This window comes from Beauveria bassiana (assembly GCF_000280675.1).
Source record: "Beauveria bassiana ARSEF 2860 unplaced genomic scaffold BBA_S00023, whole genome shotgun sequence".
In the NCBI taxonomy this organism is placed as follows: Eukaryota; Fungi; Ascomycota; class Sordariomycetes; order Hypocreales; family Cordycipitaceae; genus Beauveria; species Beauveria bassiana.
Window position 1 is genome coordinate 369,147 of NW_007930858.1, and position 21,490 is coordinate 390,636.

At 51.5% G+C, this 21,490-nt stretch overlaps 2 protein-coding genes across 2 annotated transcripts; both read left to right on the plus strand.

Moving 5' to 3' along the window:
• Window positions 1-13,288: 13,288 nt before the first annotated feature.
• On the plus strand, window positions 13,289-16,277 carry BBA_07230 (zinc finger protein; the record flags this gene model as incomplete). Its single annotated transcript, XM_008602327.1, has 2 exons — window positions 13,289-13,778; window positions 14,884-16,277. 2 exons carry the CDS (start codon window positions 13,289-13,291, stop codon window positions 16,275-16,277), a joined length of 1,884 nt encoding a protein of 627 aa, XP_008600549.1.
• Window positions 16,278-18,055: 1,778 nt separating this feature from the next.
• BBA_07231 (RING finger protein) lies at window positions 18,056-21,144 on the plus strand (the record flags this gene model as incomplete). The annotated part of the gene is made up of 4 exons (XM_008602328.1): window positions 18,056-18,079; window positions 18,157-18,261; window positions 18,323-19,019; window positions 19,076-21,144. 4 exons carry the CDS (start codon window positions 18,056-18,058, stop codon window positions 21,142-21,144), a joined length of 2,895 nt encoding a protein of 964 aa, XP_008600550.1.
• Between the last annotated feature and the right edge of the window lie 346 nt (window positions 21,145-21,490).

A 21,490-nucleotide genomic window follows, 5' to 3' on the forward strand; every position in this document is an offset into this window, starting at 1 on the left:
TGTGTGTGTGTGTGTGTGTGTGTGTGTGTGTGTGTGTGTATATGTGAGAGAGGGTGCGAGACATATCTATGCCACATATTCAGGTGTTTTAATTCAACCTGTTATTCTAGATTGAGGCCCCGACTTTGCCGGGCCGGGCTCGCCGGTTAACCGACGGTGCGAGGGGGTTGCTGCATTCAAGTTGATAGCCCTTTGTTGAATATATTAATGGTTGCGCAAAACGGTATACCCAACTTTGAGACACAAAAGTGGACGATGAACATGGTCCTACAGTCCAATACGACATGTTTTGGCAGTGCTGCAGTGATTCTGTACTTTTTTCAATGACGCAAGAATAATTACAGTGTAATCAAAAAGATGGGTTTCGGTAGCAACGTACGGATAGGCTCCTGACAATTCAACGGTAGGATAATCTGTGCTTGGCAGCGGTTGAACTGCTTTTCCAGCGTGCTCTTCTTGTAACTAACATCTGTACCTTGCCGACGATGTTGGTTCTAATACCAAGGTAGGTACTAATTTAGGATTTCAGTAGCCTATTTATGGGCCGTGCATCCTGTTCGACATCCAGGTGCGGCGTCGCCCAAACATGGAAAGCCGTATAAGGGCGTTTGCGAGTACCCAAACAGAAAAAAAATGTGGCACTGTTACCGGTACTCTCTTCCACTTGCATGCAGGCTTGGCCCTGGGGAGACGGCGGCGGCGGGAATGTGCATGAAATGGCCGCAGAGATGGCTCCCGCGGCATTTAGCAATTCATATTTGCAATTTGCCAAGCTTACAATACCAAGTCTTTCAAGGCCGGTATCATGTGCCAGTTTACGGGTCAACTTGCACGACATTGTATATTTTGGTACATGGAAATAATTCTCTACGTCTCAGCAAGTTCAATGTATTCACTCCATCTTGTCGCTACGCGTGGTGAGGCACAGTGAGATTAAGTTGGTCTTTTCTACTGATACTATCCAATGACAGTTGACCAACTTGACTGTCCGTCTACAAGCACGGCAAGGTACGATGGTGGTGCTCATCAGTAAATCAGTAACTCCCAGAGCATCATGCTAGCGGATTCCCAGACAAGATACACGCCCCCATAGGTACCCTCCCTCCCTAACCTACGAATAGTCTAGTGCACCCGCCATTGACCAATCCTGAGGGGTCCTTGCAGAACCATATTTCGTCGCACAGGGATATAGAGTACTCAGAGACATTTTATGCTCGCAACGCGAGAACCAATGCAGTATAGCATTGACGTGGTTTATTTGACGCATTGCGCGCAATGACAATGATTCGACATTAAGAAAAAAAAAGAACTTTTTAAAAAACAGAACAGGAGAAACCTCGAGCAGTGACAAATGTGGCATAATCTTGTGAAAGCTTGCATCGTCTAATCCGTACCGATCTGGACGAGATCATGAACCAATTAAATAGTAATAATTAGCTCGCAATTACTCTGCCGCCGTTGCATCAGCAGTGGATAGTTGGGTGAGTGGCCCCTCGCTCAATGTTCCAATATCCACGGCCAAGACCCGAGACATGCACACCAGTGACACCACAGTTACCCAAATCCCCATTTTTCGGGAGGGCCACCCAAAAAGGCGATGTTTTTTTTTTTTAACCTTGCTTTGCTAATTATACACACATGGCCAGCAAGGATAGTACATTAGCAGCAAACACACACACACACACACACCCCCTTTCCTCGTTCCCCACCCGTGCTAACTGTAAATGGTAAAGGACACCGCGCTGGCAGCCTCGTTGCGACTCTGCTGGGGCCCCAGGGTTCATATGATGGGGGCTTTTGATTCGCCAGTGTACGAAGCAGATATTGCTGGGGGTCAGAACTGGTGTGGCAGGCATCCCAAACATGCCAAAATCTCTTTTCGCCCAGTGGATTGACAGAATAGACGACTGTGAGAGTGTCATGCTCGCATCTCATCTAGGTAGCCAGCCACCAGCATACACACACACACACACAGAGCACAGAGCTCGTGGCTCTGCGTGCCCTGATTCTCATCTCGAAGCTCAAGGCTAGGGCAAGCCCCCCCCCCGGGGACCCCTCTTCTTCCCCTCACAGGGCATCCGTATGTACTCTTTCCCCAGTGCCCAGCTCCTTTGAAACAAGGCAAGACTAGCGCCCCTGCGTCATCCATCGCCAAGGTCTCAGCAGTCATGGCCACACGTTTCTCGCAAGTTTGCAACCCACTCGCGTCAAGAGCCTCGTGAGCCTCTATTAGTTACTGGTAAAAACATATACCACGCGAGATTGTCCCGAAGCCGCACCTTGAATGCGCAAGCTGCAGGATTGCGCCGCCTCGACACAGGTTGTCCTGAAACATATGGATAGATTGACATGCGATTCTTCATCAAAATAAATGAGTCCTTGTTCAACTTTTTTTTCTGTGGCCTGTGCTCATGGAAAATGGTCTTATTGACGAGCCGTTTCGGACATGCCTTACGGATTACTCTGCGAGACCTTGCAGTTTTGCGTAACGACATAATACGAGAAGGCCTTGAAGCTATTATTGGCAATGTGCCCCGACGGCCGTGAATTGGATTGATTGAGTAATACAACGCTGAAAAGGAGTGAAAAGAGACGCCATCTTGTTCCCCATGTCGCCCTTGGCAAGTTAATGCGCAAGTAAGCCCAGTCACGCCGATAGAACATTCTTACTCTACTTGAACCATATTCCGTAACACAGTTCATGTTGCATAGCATTAGCAGCAGTCTGGAATTCAAATCACGACACCCTCTTCTCTTTTTGTTTCCTGCTTCTATACTTGCAACTTGCCACCTGTATCAGCTTTGGTGTCGTTTTGACCACGTTGCTGACATGAGAGTGCCCCTTGCAGGACTTGCTTGCCTTGCCGTGTCCGCGGCACAAGCCAGATGACTTGCTGCAAACATGCTATGCAGACATGCGTGAACATTTTTCTCGCGTTGCCGAGCGGCGACGGTCCGGTCACAAGGCGAATTCAAAAAAAAAAAAAACGTGGCGGTTCTTTTTCGTTTGGGCAAGGTGGTCCAATATGTTGCTCCTCCGCCTCTCATTGATGTTGCTGGTTGAGGAAACTGTAACCCCCCAAACAAAACTAATAAGTGCGCCCGGTTGAGGAGATGCAAGTTTATGCTTGCTGTCTGCGACATGGCACGGCGTCATCCCGCCTTGGCAGCCCTATGGAATTTTTTTTTTTTTCTTTCCCAACGTCGAGTCTGTCTGCCCGTCGTGGAAGAGCTCTTACCCTGTCATCTTGAACCTTGGGGTTTTGCCGGATTCCTCTGCAGTTTTTCTCACGTATATTTTAGCCCTGCTAGGTCGTAAAACAAATCAAGAGAATTGCCACTTTTCAAAGTAGCCATTTCTTGGCATAAGCTTTTGGCGCGCCTTTTGACAGTGGCACGAGTGGTCACATTCACTACTCCGTATGTACTTCATTTGGTGTACTCGGTATAGTCAGGCGTTTAGCAAGCAGACCACATCACACCCCAAGATCTTCCTCGGTTGCAACCCAAAAACTTGTGGTCCTCATCAGTCCACTTTTTTGTCCGTTTCGCAAACCCGTATTATCAGTAACTCTCTGCCTTGAATGGCGGTAGCTTGGATTGGTCTAGCTTCGATGCTGGTCGTTCGTTGTATCCAACGATGGCGGCCTCTATACCAGTACCATAACTAGTATAATGCCAGAATGCCTAGCACACACACAGACATGTCCACGGGCGCCATGCCTTCCCAATCCTGCGCTCATCATGGCTAAACCAACAGTTACGCACAGGAGGCTTTCTGGGTGAGTGGCCGTCGCTTCTGAAGGACAAGGGGGTGGGTGGTCTACTAGTGCAAGGCTATGAGGGGGTGGTGCATTTGGGGGCGAGGGACAAAGATCATCCCGTTGACAGTACCGGGAGGCCTGAGAGTCGGGCTCATGGCGCAGCTTGACAAGGGGAAGCACTGGCTCGGTGCCCCTGCAACTCTGATCGAATTGAATCATTTCCCAGAATGCCGGGTTCGGCCTGTCATCCTCCCCCCCTCCCCGTTGTACTGGAGACTGGGAATTTAGAGGAGAGTTTTGGATAGGCTGCCTCGCTGGCGGGGGATGCGACGGCGCCAACTTTGCTTTTTTGGGGCTTGTAATAGTCGGTCGCCGATCATGCTTGTTCCAGGATTAAGGACCATGTCTCGACAACAAACATGCAGCGCCACCACCACCCGAGTGAGGGACCAGCCCCGTATCTCCCAGGCAAATGGGAAAAATACAAGGCATTCTCCGTAACTTGTGCCTTGCCGCCATTTTTTTTTGTCCTCGTGAGCGATAACTTTGTATGAATTTAAGTCGTCCGGACGTAGACCGAGGGTATTCCACGCAGATCTGGCGGTTGACCGCCTGCAGGGTGGCTGGGCCGTCTGGCGCCGTCGTTGGTCAAAAGCCTCGCATCAACAGTGGACAAGGCAGGCCTGTCGGAGAAAAAAAGATATTATTAGTTTTCTTCTTTAATAATACGGAGTACTGCTTCAGTGCTTCCGAGTGCTCTTCAATCCCTGTTTTCCCAGATACATGCATACTGGGCGTTGCCAGCCCTCCCGAATAGTTGGTTAGCTTTTTGTTTAGCGCAGACGGGAAAAGAAGCTTTTTTGATTTTAACTAGCAAGTCGCATCAAGATGGTTTCGGTGGAGCAGCAAAACAGCGAAGCGAACGGCCCAATTCCCCCAGAATGGCCCGGGCGTGGTTATCCCTTCTTCTCGGTACCGAGTACAGTTTTATTATGACTGGTACCTCTCATCATCTGGGAGCGCTATGCGATAAATACGACAGCCGACGGCAAGAAGCTGCTCCACACACGATAACCACTTGTGTACTAGTATCAATAAACGGTCTTCAAGTGGCGGAGAAGCCTTTCTCAACCTGCCATTGGCTATTGGCGCCATTGGGGATTGGCAAGTCTAATATCAAGGGTGCCAGAGACGATGCTACCGCCAACCACTCAAGCACACCCTCCCTCTTCGCTCAAAGTTGCCGACTGGTCGGAATGCCTGCCGGTCGCCCGATTCTGACCAGGGGTACGGGATGGCTGAGACAGACACCTCGCAAGAAGCGGGGTCCCAGAGTTTGGCAGCAACTCTGTAGACTTGTTTCGTAAACTGCTGACTTTTGTTTCCATCGAGATTTCGCGCAAACCTTAGGGTAAGTTTTGTGCGGCGATTGACCGTGCCGTGTCCAGACTCTCTGTATTCTGTATCTTTGAACCATCATGTGATTGCTTTTAGAGTCTGAACACGGACTGTTCCGGCGCCATGTAGTTATTCACAAGGTTCTGTCAACCGAGTTGAGCAGGTACCGATGCGGCGGGTTGTGGGGGTAGATGGCGCCGAAGTACCACACCACAATTGAGTAGGTACGGATTACAAGGTGCACTTCATTTGTTTAGTCGCAGGAATAATACAGCCAATTAATAGTGTGGATAGGGCTCGAGGCTCAACACTCTGCCAGGCTGCCAGCCAGCCCATTCAAATCTGGACATTGAGACCGCCATCCCCTTTTTTGACCCAATATTCCCCTCGTCGGCTATCTCTCTCTCTCCTCTGGCCAAAAACAGTAAACGACAGTTACACCAAACAAAAAAAGCCAGGAGCCAGCACCGCGGTTCTGGATGGGCGGAGCATCATCATTGTGAGTTGTATTGCATGCACATCAACGACGCCGCCTTCTGCAACACACTCAGCAGCCACTCGCTGCGTATACACCCCACCTTCTTTGGTTTTGGTTTCTGTGTGTATTTTGGTTCTTGCTAGTCATATTGTACGAAAAAAAAGGCACACAAGTGTCTGCTAGTTAGCTCGTTTTCCCCCTCACCGTCTTGTGATAAGTCTGGATCGCCAAAGGGGGGGAGTCACAACGGCCCAAGTTAGTTTCCTTCATCACCGCCTGACTAGTTTTCGTAGTTCGTAGTCGCAAGGGTTTCCCTTTGCCAAACCACAACGGGTATTCACCAGTAGACGCTAAAAGCGCGCTACTTGGTTTCCTCGATAGGGGGGGGGGGGGTATGCCTAATAAATGAAAGTGCCTCCCAATGGCCGGCCAGGTGGTTCGCCCGGTCAGGCTAACAAGTTGCCTGGTTCGCGCTGCAGAAAGGCGTCCCGCGTCGTTTAATACAACAATTGTGTACAGAGCGAGAACTCGACATGTTCATCTCGGACTTCTTTTTTTTTTTTTTTTGGCAATCACACATTTCAGTATCCACGTAGTGGGCATAATAAAAGGCGCGCTTTCATCTTCCGGCCCACGGCCATTTTTCCGCGAGACTGTGCTGTGCTGCAGCACCCCTGCTCCCACCAATTCGCACAGAGTTTTTTGATTTTTCTACATTTGTTGCAGCAGCTGCCCATCGTTGGCCGTTTTTCTTTTGGGGAGGGGAGGCATTGCTGACTTGCTGCACAGCCTCAGCCCTACAAGAAACTTGGTGGTTGCCAATGCCACCACCCGCCCTGCCCTTGCCCACTCGCCGCGGTCCCCAAATTTTTTTGAAGGTGTGTGGGCAGAGAGCTTACTTTGCCCACGGAAATGGAACAGTCCGACAGCCGACGACGTGCAAAGTTAATCGGCTACGGCTTTCTTCTCCGTACATGTTTAAAAAAAAACTGGCTACGATGATCGGTCGGCGGAAATTAGGTGCTGAGGCCGGCCGTATTCTTCTAGTTAGTGGGGGTATTATGAATTCCTCACGCTGGGCTTTGCTGCCAACCCTATACTTGGGATTTTGTCGTTCAAAATGGAGAGGAGCCTTATTCAATGGGTAACAGCGAGCTAGTCAAGTTGCGACGGCTCATCTTGGGTGAATTCTTGCATGGTGTGCTGTTGCTGATGTGAATGAATTACCATGTATTAGGAAGCACACTCCCTATACGCTTTGGCTCATTCATCAATCAGAGAGAAGAAGTCTTTTCAGGTGATTCCCAAATAGAACAAATACCGATCTGGCCAAACGCAGCCACACAATAACCAGAAAAAACACCCCCATGTGTCAAGCCAATTCTGATGGGAATAAACCTCGATACCCTCGATATTATGAACCGTACGGCTGGATTTCATTCTAGAAGCAATATCGCCTCCCGGTATGCCTAGAACATGGTGCGTGAAACCGGCTGACCGATGTGCCGCCTAGCCTATTGTAGACGAAACACGCAACTGCACGGCACCCTTTTCCCCAGAGATCACTACAAGTTCTAGGCAGGCCAAGGTTCGCAGTATTTGGCCAGCCTGGGCGAACATTGATGATACATACGTGCATACACATGATACAATCTGCAGCTGAGAACGATGCACCGCGATGTCACAACACAATACACAATAGCAACACCGTCGCGTGTCTACTTTATTCTCGAAAAAAAAAGGAAAAAAAAACAAATAGAGGAGGGCCAAGACACACGCTGTGCGAGTTAGATACGAGGGAGAGAGCCCAGGCCTCGGAGCTTCCAGCCACAGGCGATGCAGGGTACCACCCTCCTCTGCCTCCTTTTCGACAATCTAGAAAATTCGGGGGCGAGAAACAGGTGGGATGAAGGAGAAGAAAAGGAAAGAAGAAAAGAAAAAAAAAAAGACCATATGGAGAGCGCCATCCAGGGCCGAGACTGACGGGCAGAGCGATGCGGCGCCGCTTCTGCAAAGGCCTGCATATGCAATCAATTCGAACGATTTATTGATATACTGATATTGCGCACGTGGTCTGCTACAGAATGGCTTACCCTTTTTTCTTTTCAGTTTTTTTCTAATTTTTTTTTCGGCCTTCTGTAATTCATGGATTGTGTCAAATGGTATCGGAGGCGCGGGTCCTGCAAGTCCCGGCAGATGGGCGGCTTACGGGCGCCGCCCAATATCGTTGCGTCAACTGTAAATTAATCCCCGTCAAGCATTCATTGTAGGACAGGTTCCGCACCCGCCTAGACCTTTGAGGCTTGATTGCCCCTCCCATGACGGACAAGGAAAGGCAGTCGTAGACGAGAAGCAAGTATGCCTCGTCGCGTTTGACAGCAACCAGGGCAAGGGGGGCAAGCAAGGTTGGACAACGGCTGTCTTTCTCTCGCACTCTCTCTCTCACACACACACAACTCACACACACACTTTTCTCTTCTATACACCCTTAACGGACTGGTTCCGTAGGATGCGTTGCGCCACTCTCTCGGGGAGGGGGGCGTAAAAGAGAAGAGATGGTGTGGTGTAGATGATGGATGAATGTGTGTGTGCAACGCCGCACCGCACAAATGCGCGCTACTCGTACAGCACCCGCCTGGTCGGACAAGCTTCGCCATGTACGGATTATACAGATGACTTTTCGCCAAAGAGGGGTCCAATTTCCCAGAGTTGCTGTTTTTTTCACTTGCAACACAAAGTTCGATTTCGAGATTAGGCGCGTGCCACGAATTAGAATAGACACGTCATGTCACTGCATTGCGGTGTGTGTCACACTTGAATCCCCACTAGGTGTAGCGGTTCAACTGGCGCGCGCCGTGGCACGAAACTTTCCTCGGACGCTGGCCAAGTGCTTATTTATTTACAAAGTATCCCGCCTCAACAAGCCTCAGCCTTGAATTCGCCCTTTCGAGACTGGTTTGGCCAGCCACGGGCGAAAAAGTAAATGGGAAAAGAGTTATTCAGAACAGCCTTATCCGGTGTTGAGGAGAATAAGGCGCATGATTGCCTCCTCTAACAAGGCATAGAGCCAAAAATTTGAGAATAGGACAATTTTGCTGTCCTAAACACCTAAGACGGTATTTTTCATCAGAGACAGAAGGAACAATAGCCTTCTGGAGCTGCTGTCTGTTGTGATGCGCACACGAGCTTCCATAAACGGCAATGCTCTCGCGAAACAATCTTTGCAGATTGGTAATACTACGTATTGAGACAAGATCAGTATTCATTGGGATGGTCTGCGAGCCGGGTTTTAGGACGGCGCATCCGTCGGAGCCGGTGCGGCAGAGCGCTGGCTGCTATTGGGCGAGGTTACGACAACCTGCCACGCTCCTTTCAAGTAGCCAGCACTGGCGGCAGCCTGCTCTGCTTTCTCGTACTCGTTGGGGGTGTGTTTTTATTTTTATTTTTCCCACTGAACATGACCGAGCTACCGAAAAGGATGTGTTGCCTCGTATTGGAGCAAGGACATGACTTCGAGACAGTAAATCGGAAAAACTTCCAGCAATTCGGTCTGACAGGCAACGACCCAGTGAAACAAAGCAACACCAGTTGCTACATACATCCTTGTTGGAGTCACTTGATTCGCTGCAGCGGGCAGTACGCCACAACTACGGCATACCAAAAGGCTTGCTTGCTCGCTGGCGGCCCTCCCCCCCTGGACTGGGCTTGGCTGGGGCAATTCTTTCTTGCCTACTGCAATCTGCAGAGTGAGGCGAGATGGCGGAGACGGAAGCCACTGCCACTGGGTCGCAAACCCCCCCATGCTCATAATGCATGTGGTAATTCCAGTGGCTTGCCTGGACGGACTTGGGTCCTGATGAGCGGAGAAACCTTCAATGTATGTAGGCCCTCGTCATTATTATTAGCGTCAACCTGTCAGTGAAGCAAGTCCCCATTCCCAACGGGATGTCTCCGGGCTGCATGGGAGCTTTCTTTTTCTAAACAAAGGGAAGAAAAAGCAATGGTGGAATATCCTTTTAACTTGTGCATACAAATTCTTTTCCCCTTTAATTTTAGCCTTGAAGTTGAAAAAAAAGGCGACAAAAGCTCACCCCCCTTGCAACAGGGCAAAGGACACAAGTCGTGCACGATGCTTGATCATGTTCTTATAATTACGGGCCGCACCCGCCGGTGCTTTTACAAGTCCCGATAATAATAACTACGGAGTATAAGTCGTTAAAAAAAAAAAAAGAAAAATGCCCGCGTTTTGGTACAGAGACAATGACGTTTTTGACTTGGTCCTGGCTTTTCCCCCCCCCTCCGATCTCCAGCCCGTGCTTTTTTCCCTGTAACACTCCCGTCCGACGACATGCGAATTCACAGCCTGTGCACATTTTGCCTACCAGTATGCCGCCCACCCCCCGGGGCCATGCATTTGTGAAGTGGGATTGCCAAGCAACAGCCCATAGGGGAAGCCCGATTCGAGAGAGACATTTGTCCCAAAAAAAGAGTCACAGTCTGAGTGAGAGGGGGTTCCAGCTCGCATGGCAGACGCATGTCTCACAGCCATCTGCACATTTTCCATGGGGGCCGGCCCGGTCAGTGAGCGAGGAGACCAAGAGACACAATTTTTTCGGTTCTCTCCAGACAGGTACAGTGAACTGTAGTTCCATTCGAACAAAGAGCAGCTCTAGTTTACAGGGCAGAGCGGAAACTGAGATGCCACTAATCCGGCCACCTCGTCCCCCCCCCTCTCCTCCAAAAAGGGTCTCGGGTCTTTTGCCCGCTTTTGTCTCGTTTACAGCGCGAACTGAAGGAAGATGGCCGCATGGCGGTCGTTCTTTGGCGTTTTCCTGCTTCGAACCAAGCACGCGTCGGGATAACTTGAGGTCCGGATTACGAGCGCCGTAGCATCGTAGTCAAAAGATGGCACCTCGAACTGTTGGAACTGATCCATATCTGGGACAGCGACGAGCATTCTCCAAAATACGGGGTTCTTTGTGCAATTTCGCACTGCTGATTTTTGTGAGAATAAACGATCACATAATACTGGGACTGACATGAAAATTGTGTACTGGTAGGCAAGAGCTCGATCGCCCTCCAGGGGGGGGGTTTCTGGTGGCCGGTCTGGCGGGGCGGTGGCCGGCGCCGCCACGCCCCTCTATCACTTTGGTACCTGGAAAAAAAGGCGCGCAAGCGGCGGCGTCGAAGGAAAAATAAACACTTTTGCTGGTTGGTCAAAGACAAGGTGTGAGTCGGTGGTCTCGCATCCCAGAAGTGTGTAGGCGCGGGGGGGGGGGCATTGAGAGACCACGTCAAAGGACAACTACCGACAGTCGAGAGACATTGATTGACACAATGACAAGAGGCACAAAGTCCGACGAATATAGGGCAACAATATCGCTCTCTTTGCTTTTTCTTCGGAGAATCTCGTAATGGACAATTGCTGAAAAGCAATCGCCAACGGCGGTCCCATCTCGATCCCCCGAGAAATGAGGTTAAAAAAGATGGATGCCTTTTAAAACGTCCCTGTTGCCTGCCGGCACCACCACCACCACCGTTGATAACTGACAAGGCATACTGTAATAATAACAAGAGCAGGCAGGGAGGGGGGCGCGACGGCGGGGTACCATCGGCGCATGCTATTTAGGTGAAGAGGCCGTTGGAAGTCCGCCAAGTCGCTAACAAAAAGCCCGCCCTGTCAAAGTTTCTCCAATGTGCGTGCTGCTGGCTCTCAGTCAGGCTAAAAGGTTGGCCCAGGCGGGCTCTCCACTCAACTGGCTTCAAGACTCCAGGTAACCAACCGTACGGATTATGGGATCGCTGGCACCAGCGGGCAAGTCCACAGTGCTAAATAGACGAGTGAGCAAAAGTGACCAGGGGGTCGGGGGGCTTCGACCTTGACCTGCCAGCCAATCTCATCGTCCCATCAAGACCCCAGAGCAACGGCGCTGTAAAGCTCCCTACAGGTACTAGCACCGCTGGAGACTTGTTCGCCTTGACACCACCTCTCTTGGCCTCTGTCCTCCGTGTTCCCACTGGCTGCCTCACTCTTCAACTTGCAATCGATTTTCGATTGCCCTTACTAGGCCCATTATGGTTCAAGTACCAGTCACCAGTTTGAATCTAGGCATTCTTCTTCTTCGCATCGGTTGCCTTTTCATCCACTGTGGTGCAGAAACTGGGGGGGGGGCGTTTTTTTGTTTTATTTTATTATTTAGCCTTTTTTTTTCTTCTCCTCCTTCTTTAAACTTGCCAACGCGCACGCGCGCGCGCGGCCCCTCTCTCATGACCTGCACCTCGCCCAACCCAATGCCTGACGAGAGGCGTCATTTTTTACGATTACACGTACATACATGGGTTCGGACTCGCCCGAATAGTAGAGCGTCTTATTCATGCATGCATGCAGATGTAGACAGGAAAAAAAGCATTCTAGAATGAAAACGGCACCGGCGGAGTGGCCGTGAGCACTGTATCTCGCTGCATCATGCCCCATAACATGGAGAAGTCGTCCGTAAGCCGGCAAGTAACCCACCAAAAAGCCTCGCTCCTTCTTTTTTTGACCGGCGTGCCTAATAAATCTGTACCAGTATCTTAGTTTATTCTTTCATACGCCCATCCACCCACACATCACACTCTGTGCCAGTTGCCACCACCCATCTCGAGCACACCCACCGCTCACCACTCCCAGCCTAGACAGCCGGTACACGCCCCTCCCCCCTAGTCATGGTTGATTTGCTCTTAATTATTAGCGTGACATGGGCCAACTGCCCCCCCTCTTCCCGGTGTGTCATGGTCCACGTACGTCGTCTATCCTGTCCTGTCCACCAAGACTTTGCACCCCCCTCCCAAGTGAACGCGGAAAGGGACCAAGAGAACCCACACATCCGCGCTGTCTGCCCTATCTACAGGGTGTTGCTTTAAACCGTTTCTTTACTTTGCAGCGCTCTCCCTCTCGTGTGCTCCGTCGACCAAAGTACAATGTCTGTAGTCACCAACTAGCATCTCGTTTCTTACCCCCCCTCCCCTTCCAGGCAGAGCAGATCCGCTCTTGGTCCGTCCTGCATAGGTAGCTTCGGGTCTATATCTACGTCGAAGCCCCCAACCCGCATCATCCCGCAGCCTTTTTTACAAACTTCAAGCTTTGGGTTTCCAATCTTGTCACCCTTTGATACCCTCATTATACAACGCTGCAACTTTGAGGTAAACCTGCATTTGTTGCGTGTACACGCCGTACTCGACTTACAACCTGCCATCCTCTCACTACTACTGCTACATCTCTCCCCCCCTCCCCAAGACTCTGTGGCACAATCACTGCGCATACACTCGCTCTTGTCGTTTCGTGCAGCATTCTAGTTTTACAGGACTAGAGTTGTCTGTCGGTTCAAGCCAAAAAGCATCGCCAATTCACTTGGATTCAACCCGTTGCCGCCCCACCACCATCGAATATCTTTGACGGTCCAGACGAGCACCAGACTGTGGAATGCGATAGACTTGCGCCTCTTCACCTCATCATCTCTTCTCTTGCTACCGTCTTGGTCGAAACCGAACACGCGAGCGCTCGTTCGAGGCTCACAGCAAGTCAAGGTTTCCCAAGTCTGACTGCGACTCCGAAATCCAGCCGCAATCACCGAAGGCGCCTCGTCTCTCAACAGTCACAAGTCGCAGAATGACTGAGCAAACATTTACCATGTTCCTGCAACAGGACGACAAGGACATGGCGCGATACCACGATGCCTCGCACAGCGTCGCCTTCACATCGGCCCCGATGGATATGAACATTGCCGCCGAAGCCTACAGCGCATACGCCGGCTCTCTCGCGACCACCATGGGCAGCCTCGAGCAGACCATGTACGGCACCGATAGCGGCGTTCCCAACTACGTCCTCAACAACCGCACCTCGCCGAGCGTATACCCCGACGATGGCGACATGCGACTGTCGTCTTCGGGCCTTTCGACGGCGTCGGCCCCGTCAGCACCGTCATCGGTCGTCGGATCACCGCAGTCGCACACTGGCCATTTGGGCGTACCCGAGTGGGCAAGTATGCAGCCGGGCATTGTGGGCGACTACATGACGGGTGGTGAGTACCCGACGTTTTCGAGCTCGAATGTAGATGATTTGTCGACCTTTGACTTTACACATGCCAAAACTTTTGTTGGTGAGTTCCTTTCCATTACTTTTGCCTTGTTTTTTTGCCCTTTTACTGCTCGTCTTTGTTCGCGCAACGACTCTGGTACACGTTTCGGTTCGTCTGTCCCCCCCTCCCCTTTCTCCTTGAAATACGACGGCGCAATTCTTCTCAAGCGAGAAATTGCACCGATCAGGCTCCGGCGGCCGTTGTTGTCGTGTCTGCGCAAATGTGGCACCGAGGCAGCGAGCGTCTTGCGTGTGTGTGTCTGTCCCGCTCCTCTTCGTTGCTGCAAGGTCATGTCGGTCTACCTAGCGTGCATCGCCGAGCCACAGGACCCGCTTGCCCCGGGCCAGTTCAGCTGGCCACTAGCACAGCCTGCGCCACAGTTTTTGTGCTCGATTGAACCCGGTTGAGTGACCTGAGTGGCTACCAGTTTGGCGGTGCTTCGGGAGGCCTACCCAAGTATTCTACACTTTTCCCTACCTTCCGACAGCCTTCGGTCATCATATTGGCTCGCTCAAAGTTCGCTCCTGCAGCGCCTCTCTGACTGCAGCGCAAATCCTCAGCCCTCTCCAATTCTCTTCGACTCTACTAGAAAAGAGGCAAGGTATCTCGGTACCTTGCACACGCAAGGCCTGTCCTCGCATCTTTTCTACTTGCTCATGTTGCCTATATTGCTCACATATCTCACGTTCATCATCATCCGATCAACCTATCCTTTTCATCACCTCCCATCAACAGCCCCCATTTAAGAGGGCCTTCGGGTCATTTAGCCAACCGAGACATTACCGTGGCTGCCCACCAAGTCCACTGCCTACCTATCCACGCTATCCAGCGCCCCAGTTACCAGTACCCGCTGCATCAACTACGCTGCACGTTTTCTCTCTTCAGTCTTTTGCATTTGTCCATATCTATTCAGGCCCCTCTTCCTGGCTGGTTGCAAGCTCCAGCCACGTCCACAACCCTCACACCACTACTGCACCTTGTTCAATTTTCTTCTCTTTCTCTCTCTTTACATGCAGTCCAGACGTTACAGCTCCATCATTCCGAGCATAGCTTCTTTAAACATCAATTCGCTGCGCTCCGGTGCTCTGCTGTGGCAGCCTTACTGACAAGATGAACCCGGCTCCAGATCCCTCATTGATCCACCCTGAAATTGGACAGCCCAACCCAATATCCTTCTCGCCATATGACGCAGGATTCCATCAACCCGTCCACCCATATCCCGCCTCTCCTTCGCTCGCCGCCTCGCCTCAACCTTCGATGATGCGCACCAGCTCCTCTTCGCCCTACCTTCATAATGGCTCCTTCCAACAAGCCTTCTCTCACAGCCCCTACGGCACTCCCATGGACCCCACCGGCCGTCGCCCGAGCATGGCCGGCGGCTTCATCTCGCCTGGCTCTGCCGAGTATCCTTCCGGCGACGAGAACAAGGAGCGCCAGCGATGCACTTATCCTGACTGCGGCAAAGTCTTCAAGGATCTCAAGGCCCATATGCTCACCCACCAGACTGAGCGCCCTGAAAAGTGCCCCATCCAGACCTGCGAGTATCACGTCAAGGGCTTTGCTCGCAAGTACGACAAGAACCGACACACCCTGACCCATTACAAGGGTACCATGGTTTGCGGCTTCTGCCCTGGTTCTGGTTCGGCTGCCGAGAAGTCGTTCAACCGCGCCGACGTTTTCAAGCGCCATCTGACAACCGTTCACGGTGTCGAGCAGACGCCACCAAACTCTCGCAAGAAGGCCCCCACCGCCATCAACCCTGGCAAGAAGCTCACCGGTTACGCTCCTGACGCTACCGGCAAGTGCAGCACCTGCTCACAGACCTTCTCCAACGCCCAGGACTTTTATGAGCATCTGGATGACTGTGTTTTGCGCATTGTTCAGCAGGAGGATCCCGCCGAAGCCATCAACGCCCAGCGCCTCGCCGAAGTGGAGAACGATAGTAGCGTTCACCAGACCCTGGAGAAGAACAACCTGCCCACCGTCACTCCCACCAACCACTCTACTCCCGGTGAGGATGATGAAGAGGATGATGACATGGAAGACGGTGAAGATCGCCTCAACATGTCACCCAAGAAGAAGATGGCCCTCACAAACGGCGTGTCCAAGTCACGTGGCTTGACACACTCGCGCGGCGGCGTTCCCTTGATTGGGAAGACACGCGGTCGTAAGAACCGTAAGGATTATCCATCCTCTTGGGGCTTCGACAAGGGTCAAATGACCATGAAGAAGCGCATCATGGCCGTCTTTGACGGCGGGCGTCGCCTAGCCAAGGACGATTTGATGCTTTCCACCGACCGTGAAGTTCGTCTTAAGCTCTCAGACGGCAAAGCTTACGTCACCGACCTGGACGTGCAGACCATGAAGCGCGCTGAGGGCTTCCTCAACGCCACCGACGACGAAAAGGGCCCCTGGATTTCTGATGACCCTACCGAGGAGCAGATTCTGGAGATGCAGAGAGTGCAAGAAATCCTCAGTAACACCGAAACCACCACGGAAACGACTCCCGCTTCTTCGTAAACATTTTGACGACGAAGCGCGGAATGATATGACTTGCTGTGCCTCGCCCTCCAGTACACGATTTGCGAGGGCGACTTGCCAGAACCATTGTTCGGCAAGTTTCGGCTTTACAATGCATTGCGACGAGGCGAACCCAAACTTTTTTGATGTCATGAAGGAGTATTGGGATATATTTATAATAGGAACTTCTGTTCCACCTTGACGGAAAGAGTCGAATTGACTCGCACTGCACTTTCCTCAATAGGCAAAGGCCAGTGCCATGGATTGATACCCTGTTCTTGTTGTCTGTAGTTGCTTTCTTGAGCGGGATTTTCTGCATACTGTTTTTGAATGGAACAGATGGTTGGCGTTTATGTATTGCTCTATATTGTTTTACAATCTTGGTTAAAAAGGACTCGCCTCGGCTGGTTGACCAGCCCCGGATTTCTATGCATCAGTTGGAATTTTTTTTTTGGATTTTTTTTTTGCTTGTTAATACACTCACCTCTGAAGCAAACACCTAAGAACCACTCTTTGTTTCCCATGTGATTTGACCTTGGCCCGCCACGCGAGACGATGCAAGGCACGTGAGTTCATGCGTAAATGTCCGTGTCATTGCCGAGTGTGGTAGGCACCTCAACCGCTGCCTGCCATACCGTCCGTCGATATCTGTGCAATCCATGTCGCTTGACATCTGCTCATTGGAAAGTAAAGTATGCTTTCTGCGAGATGGGAGATCAGTGGCGGCGGAAGGCAGCCCATTATATACCCAAAGTACACAATAGCTGCCTCCATCCTCCGAGATAAAGCCATCAGCGTACGTGCCAGACGCCTCAGCTGAAAACAATAATTGATAGTAACCCTGATAAAATCGCAGTACAAGCTCGAGTTGCCCGCCCGGACAGAACGCTAGTAAGAGTGATCAGCCAGTTGCCACGCCCATCCTCTCGCAGACTGCACAAACCGGGCATAGTGAGTACAGAGTAAGCTTTCACCCGGCCGGCAAAGGCATTCAGCATGTGATCTTGTGCAAGACAAACGTCTGGGGAAAGACATGAAAAAAACAAATAAACGGTGAGACAGCTGGGGTGTTTAGGCGCAAGCTCTTTTGGAGTGTTTTGTGGCTTTCAAGTTGTGTCATGGGCTGATTTCAGCTGGATTTAAGAAAACACTCTATTCAAAGCAGAATCTATTGGGCCGATTCGGTGAACCAGCCGAAAGTGCCAGCGTGGCTGCCTTTTTCGCTGGACGGACAGCCAATGGGTTTCGGGTTAGAGGCACTTGGTAAACGGAGGTGCTATGATTTGGGTTTAAGACGCTTGCTATTATTGATATGTACGAAGATAGAAGACGGAGAAACTAAGGCGATTGAGACACGAGAGTAATTACTTGGTAAGGGGGTTCCTGTGCCACAAGCGCTCTAGCGCGTCAGGCTTCGTAAAATGGCATCTATTTTCGTGGAGAAAATTGGTATCAGAATGCCATCCTGGAATCGGTGATGAGCTTTCTGTAGCGGAACTCAGAGAAATGCATTAGATATTGGTGTTAACGTCACCAGCTCCGTTTCACCCGCCACCGTTGGATCGTCACGTGCCTGGGGTGACTAAGTGCGTCATTGGAGCTCCCCCCAAACCGCGAACCACTAACGTGGCTTCTTGAGAGTTACCTTCAGCTGCCTTGAAGCGACTTTCCACCTCTCTCGTCGCGCTTGCCCGAGAGCTCCAAAAATGGGGATCTAACGGATTTGAATAGCCTATTGTTTGGATATTAACATCAAAAGTCGTGTGCCAATGCCCAAGATGCGTCTTGGATGGTACGCCGGGGTAAGCTCGCAACGTTCGCGGCTCGCGCCTAGGGGGCGCCATCAAATGAAACATGGTCGTTAACAGTCAGTCTTTAGGCGTCAACAGCCCTCGCTGGTGCTGTTGTCTTCTCGGCTTTTCAGCAGAGGGCCAACTTTTACTCGGCAATGGTCTACCTATCGCAGAGCAATTTCTGCTTGCTAGTGAGTTACGCTGAGCCACCTTCTGCAGGGCAGTGATGGTCTAATAGGAATAACACAACAGGTCTTAATCAACTTCACATTGCTTATCTACGGAACCATTGTATACGGTATTTCTCAGCTGTGCTGGGGAACGCTACGAACCGCCGAAGTCGAGCAACTTACGGAACGAGCCTGGTTCGCCATCACTGAAACATGCCTAGCGATGACTATATTCCGCGATGAACTCGGGGCATGGTTCCTTGTCATGTTCACAGCCCTCGTAACAGGCAAAGTCTGGGGCTGGATAGGAGATGGGCGAGTCGAGTTTCTGGAACAGCAGCCGCCGGCTAACCCTCGCCTCTTCCATACTCGTCTGACTATTTCGCTCCTCATGAGCTTTGTCTATGACGTTTGGATCCTTCGCTACTGCATCAATACCGTTATTCAAGAGGCCAGAGCTGACATGATGGTCATGTTCCTCTTCGAGTTCGCCGTTCTAGCAACAACGTCCGGGAGATCAGGAGTCCGCTATATTCTATCCATTATTGAGCAAAAGATGATTCAGACACAAACGCAAGCGCGTCTCCTGGAGCGCAGGCAAGAAGTCAGGGAACAGCGAGATACAATCATACGACAACGCGAAGAAGCGGCTGCCAGCGGCCAGCCAATCGAGACCGAAGAGCCTCTGCCCAATCCAGACGACATTGATGAGATGGACATCGAAGTACCTGGCTGGGCGACGAAAGGAGAATGGGTACTTTGGCTGGATCTTCTAACAGGTAAGCCGCTGGTGAACACATGGTCTTTGATTTTGTTACTGACCAATATATTATAGACACGCTGAAGCTCGTTCTCTATGTTACCTTCTTCGTCTTGTTGACGATTTTCTACACGTTCCCGATACACATCATGCGCGACTTGCTCATGACCGCTAGAGACTTTTTGAAGCGCCTCAATTCGGTCTTGCGATACCGTCGAGCCATACAAGAGATGAATAGATACCCAGATGCTACTCAAGCTGAACTGGACCAAGAGAATACTTGCATCATCTGTCGAGAAGACATGCGTGTTTGGGATCTCAATGCCAATCCGGGAGCGCTCGACCGAATTCGACCCAAAAAGCTACCATGCGGTCATATACTTCACCTCGGGTGCCTCAAAAGCTGGCTCGAGAGGCAGCAAGTCTGCCCAACATGCAGAAGACCCGTCACTCCGGATCGAGTGCCACCCACAACCAACAATGCCAACCGCGCTCCTGTTGCGCCACAGATACCCAACAATGGACTGCAAGCCGCTCAAGGGGGGCCTGTCCAGGAACCTCGATTTGGCAGATTTGCATTAGAGCAGGCACTGCACGATCCACCAGCTCAAGCTGGCCCGAATATGGACGCGCTTCGCCGGCCGGTCAATGCGGCTCCCCAGGCTCCTCAGCGCCGCAATGCACCACATGTACGACCAATGCAAGATATACTTGCCATACTCAGAAACGAGGGGCAGCCTCGCCAGGAAGCAGAAGAGCGCATGCGCCGACGTTGGCGTCGTGGCTTCCCACAGGATCCTTCAGGCGTGCAACCAGAGGCTGATCCATCTCAATCGCAATCAGCCCAACAGCAGTCTCAGCAAAGTACAGGAGATCAGCCTGCATCGGGCCAATCATCTCAGCCTTTTCAACTTGCCCAATCTGCGAACACACAGGGACATGTATTGCCATCTGCCGTACAACATCAGACAGATACGAACCCCCAAACAATGTTTGCAGCTTCACAGTCCAATGCTTCGCGTCACATCCTATTGAACCAGAGCTCCGCCTTGAGATCACACAGGCTTCGAACGCTTTCAAATATGTACAGCCAAGCCTCTGTGTTGGTCCGCCAAGAAGCTGAGGCTCTTCGTATATCCAACGAGCAACTGCAAATTCTTGGACAGCTGGTTACTGAGCTCGAGCGGTTAGAGCTGTTGCAGCACGAAAATGCTGACAGTCTTCTCCCTGGCGCTGAAGCCCTGGCGCATGATCAGACCATTCAGAGCTCAGCCGAGTTGCGCGGCAGCAGAAGCGTACCTTCACGGACGCAAAGTCCCGTCATGATGAGACATGGAGCTACCTCGTACTCTGCAGCAATCCCTGCCGGTAGTCCCGATCTGCCTGACGGCGTCGCCATTCCTCCTGGGTGGACCTTGATGCCGTTGCAAAGGTTGGATAGCCAGCACCAGGCTCCCCCTGCTAGCACACATCGCTCGTCGCGAGCATCTTCCGCTGGCCCTGCCACGACTCCGCACGGCGAAGATGGCACGTCCCAACTTCCGGTTTCACAAGCTCCTACGTCGCAGCCATCCCAACGAACCAATGCTCATGTTTTGGAACGTATTCCCGGTACGACTAACTTCCGCATCAGTGGATCCAACGGTGCGGGAGCGAGGTCCGAGCCGACAGTTGTTTCCAACGACGCGCCGGCCGACGCGCAGCCGGGAGCTGTCTCGGCACAACAGCAAATCCTAGATAGGTCCTTCGGTCGAGGTCGAGGCGGAGAGTCTGGGCCTGGAACGAGGCCCGACAATTCGACACACAGCACCACTGTTACATCCGACGCAGCTGCATCAGCTGAGGCGCCGCCATCTGCTACCGCCGCAGCTTCCAATATTCCAAACTGGGGCGGGTCTTCGCAGCACTTTGGCAGTGCAGCGAGGTCTGAGTCTATGGAGAACGGAACCGGTGTAGCAGTGGGAGAGGCAGCCTCCCTAGCAGCGGGCAGTACCCAGTCTGCAGAGGATAGTGACCAGAGTAGGGGCGCCGCGTCTCCATCATCTGAATCCGAATCCGATGACCAGGCGGAACCTGCTGAAGGCAGCAAAACAGCAGGTCGGGCTGTTACCATTGAAGAGGTACCCGATGAAGAGGATGACTGAAATGGCTTATATTTGTAACAAGCGCGGTGATGGTAGTTACGAGATAGGACGCAAGACATGTGTATGCTTTTTTACCGGTTTCATAGCGTGGCATTTGTTTTCAACATGCCAATGATGATGTGTATTATTTGTTCCGCTTCCATGCCGCGTCGATTGTGTGATTGTGTGTTATGTTGAGATTACAATGGAGTTATGAAGTGCGTAATTGTACAAGCTAATAATGTCTGGCCGTTTTTTTACGTCGAAGAATGAGTGAGGCACGAAACACGCGCAACCCAAAGATAGTAGGATAGTAAAATAGGATGAAATTGAAAATGTACACACGGTAGAAACAGCCAATCCTACC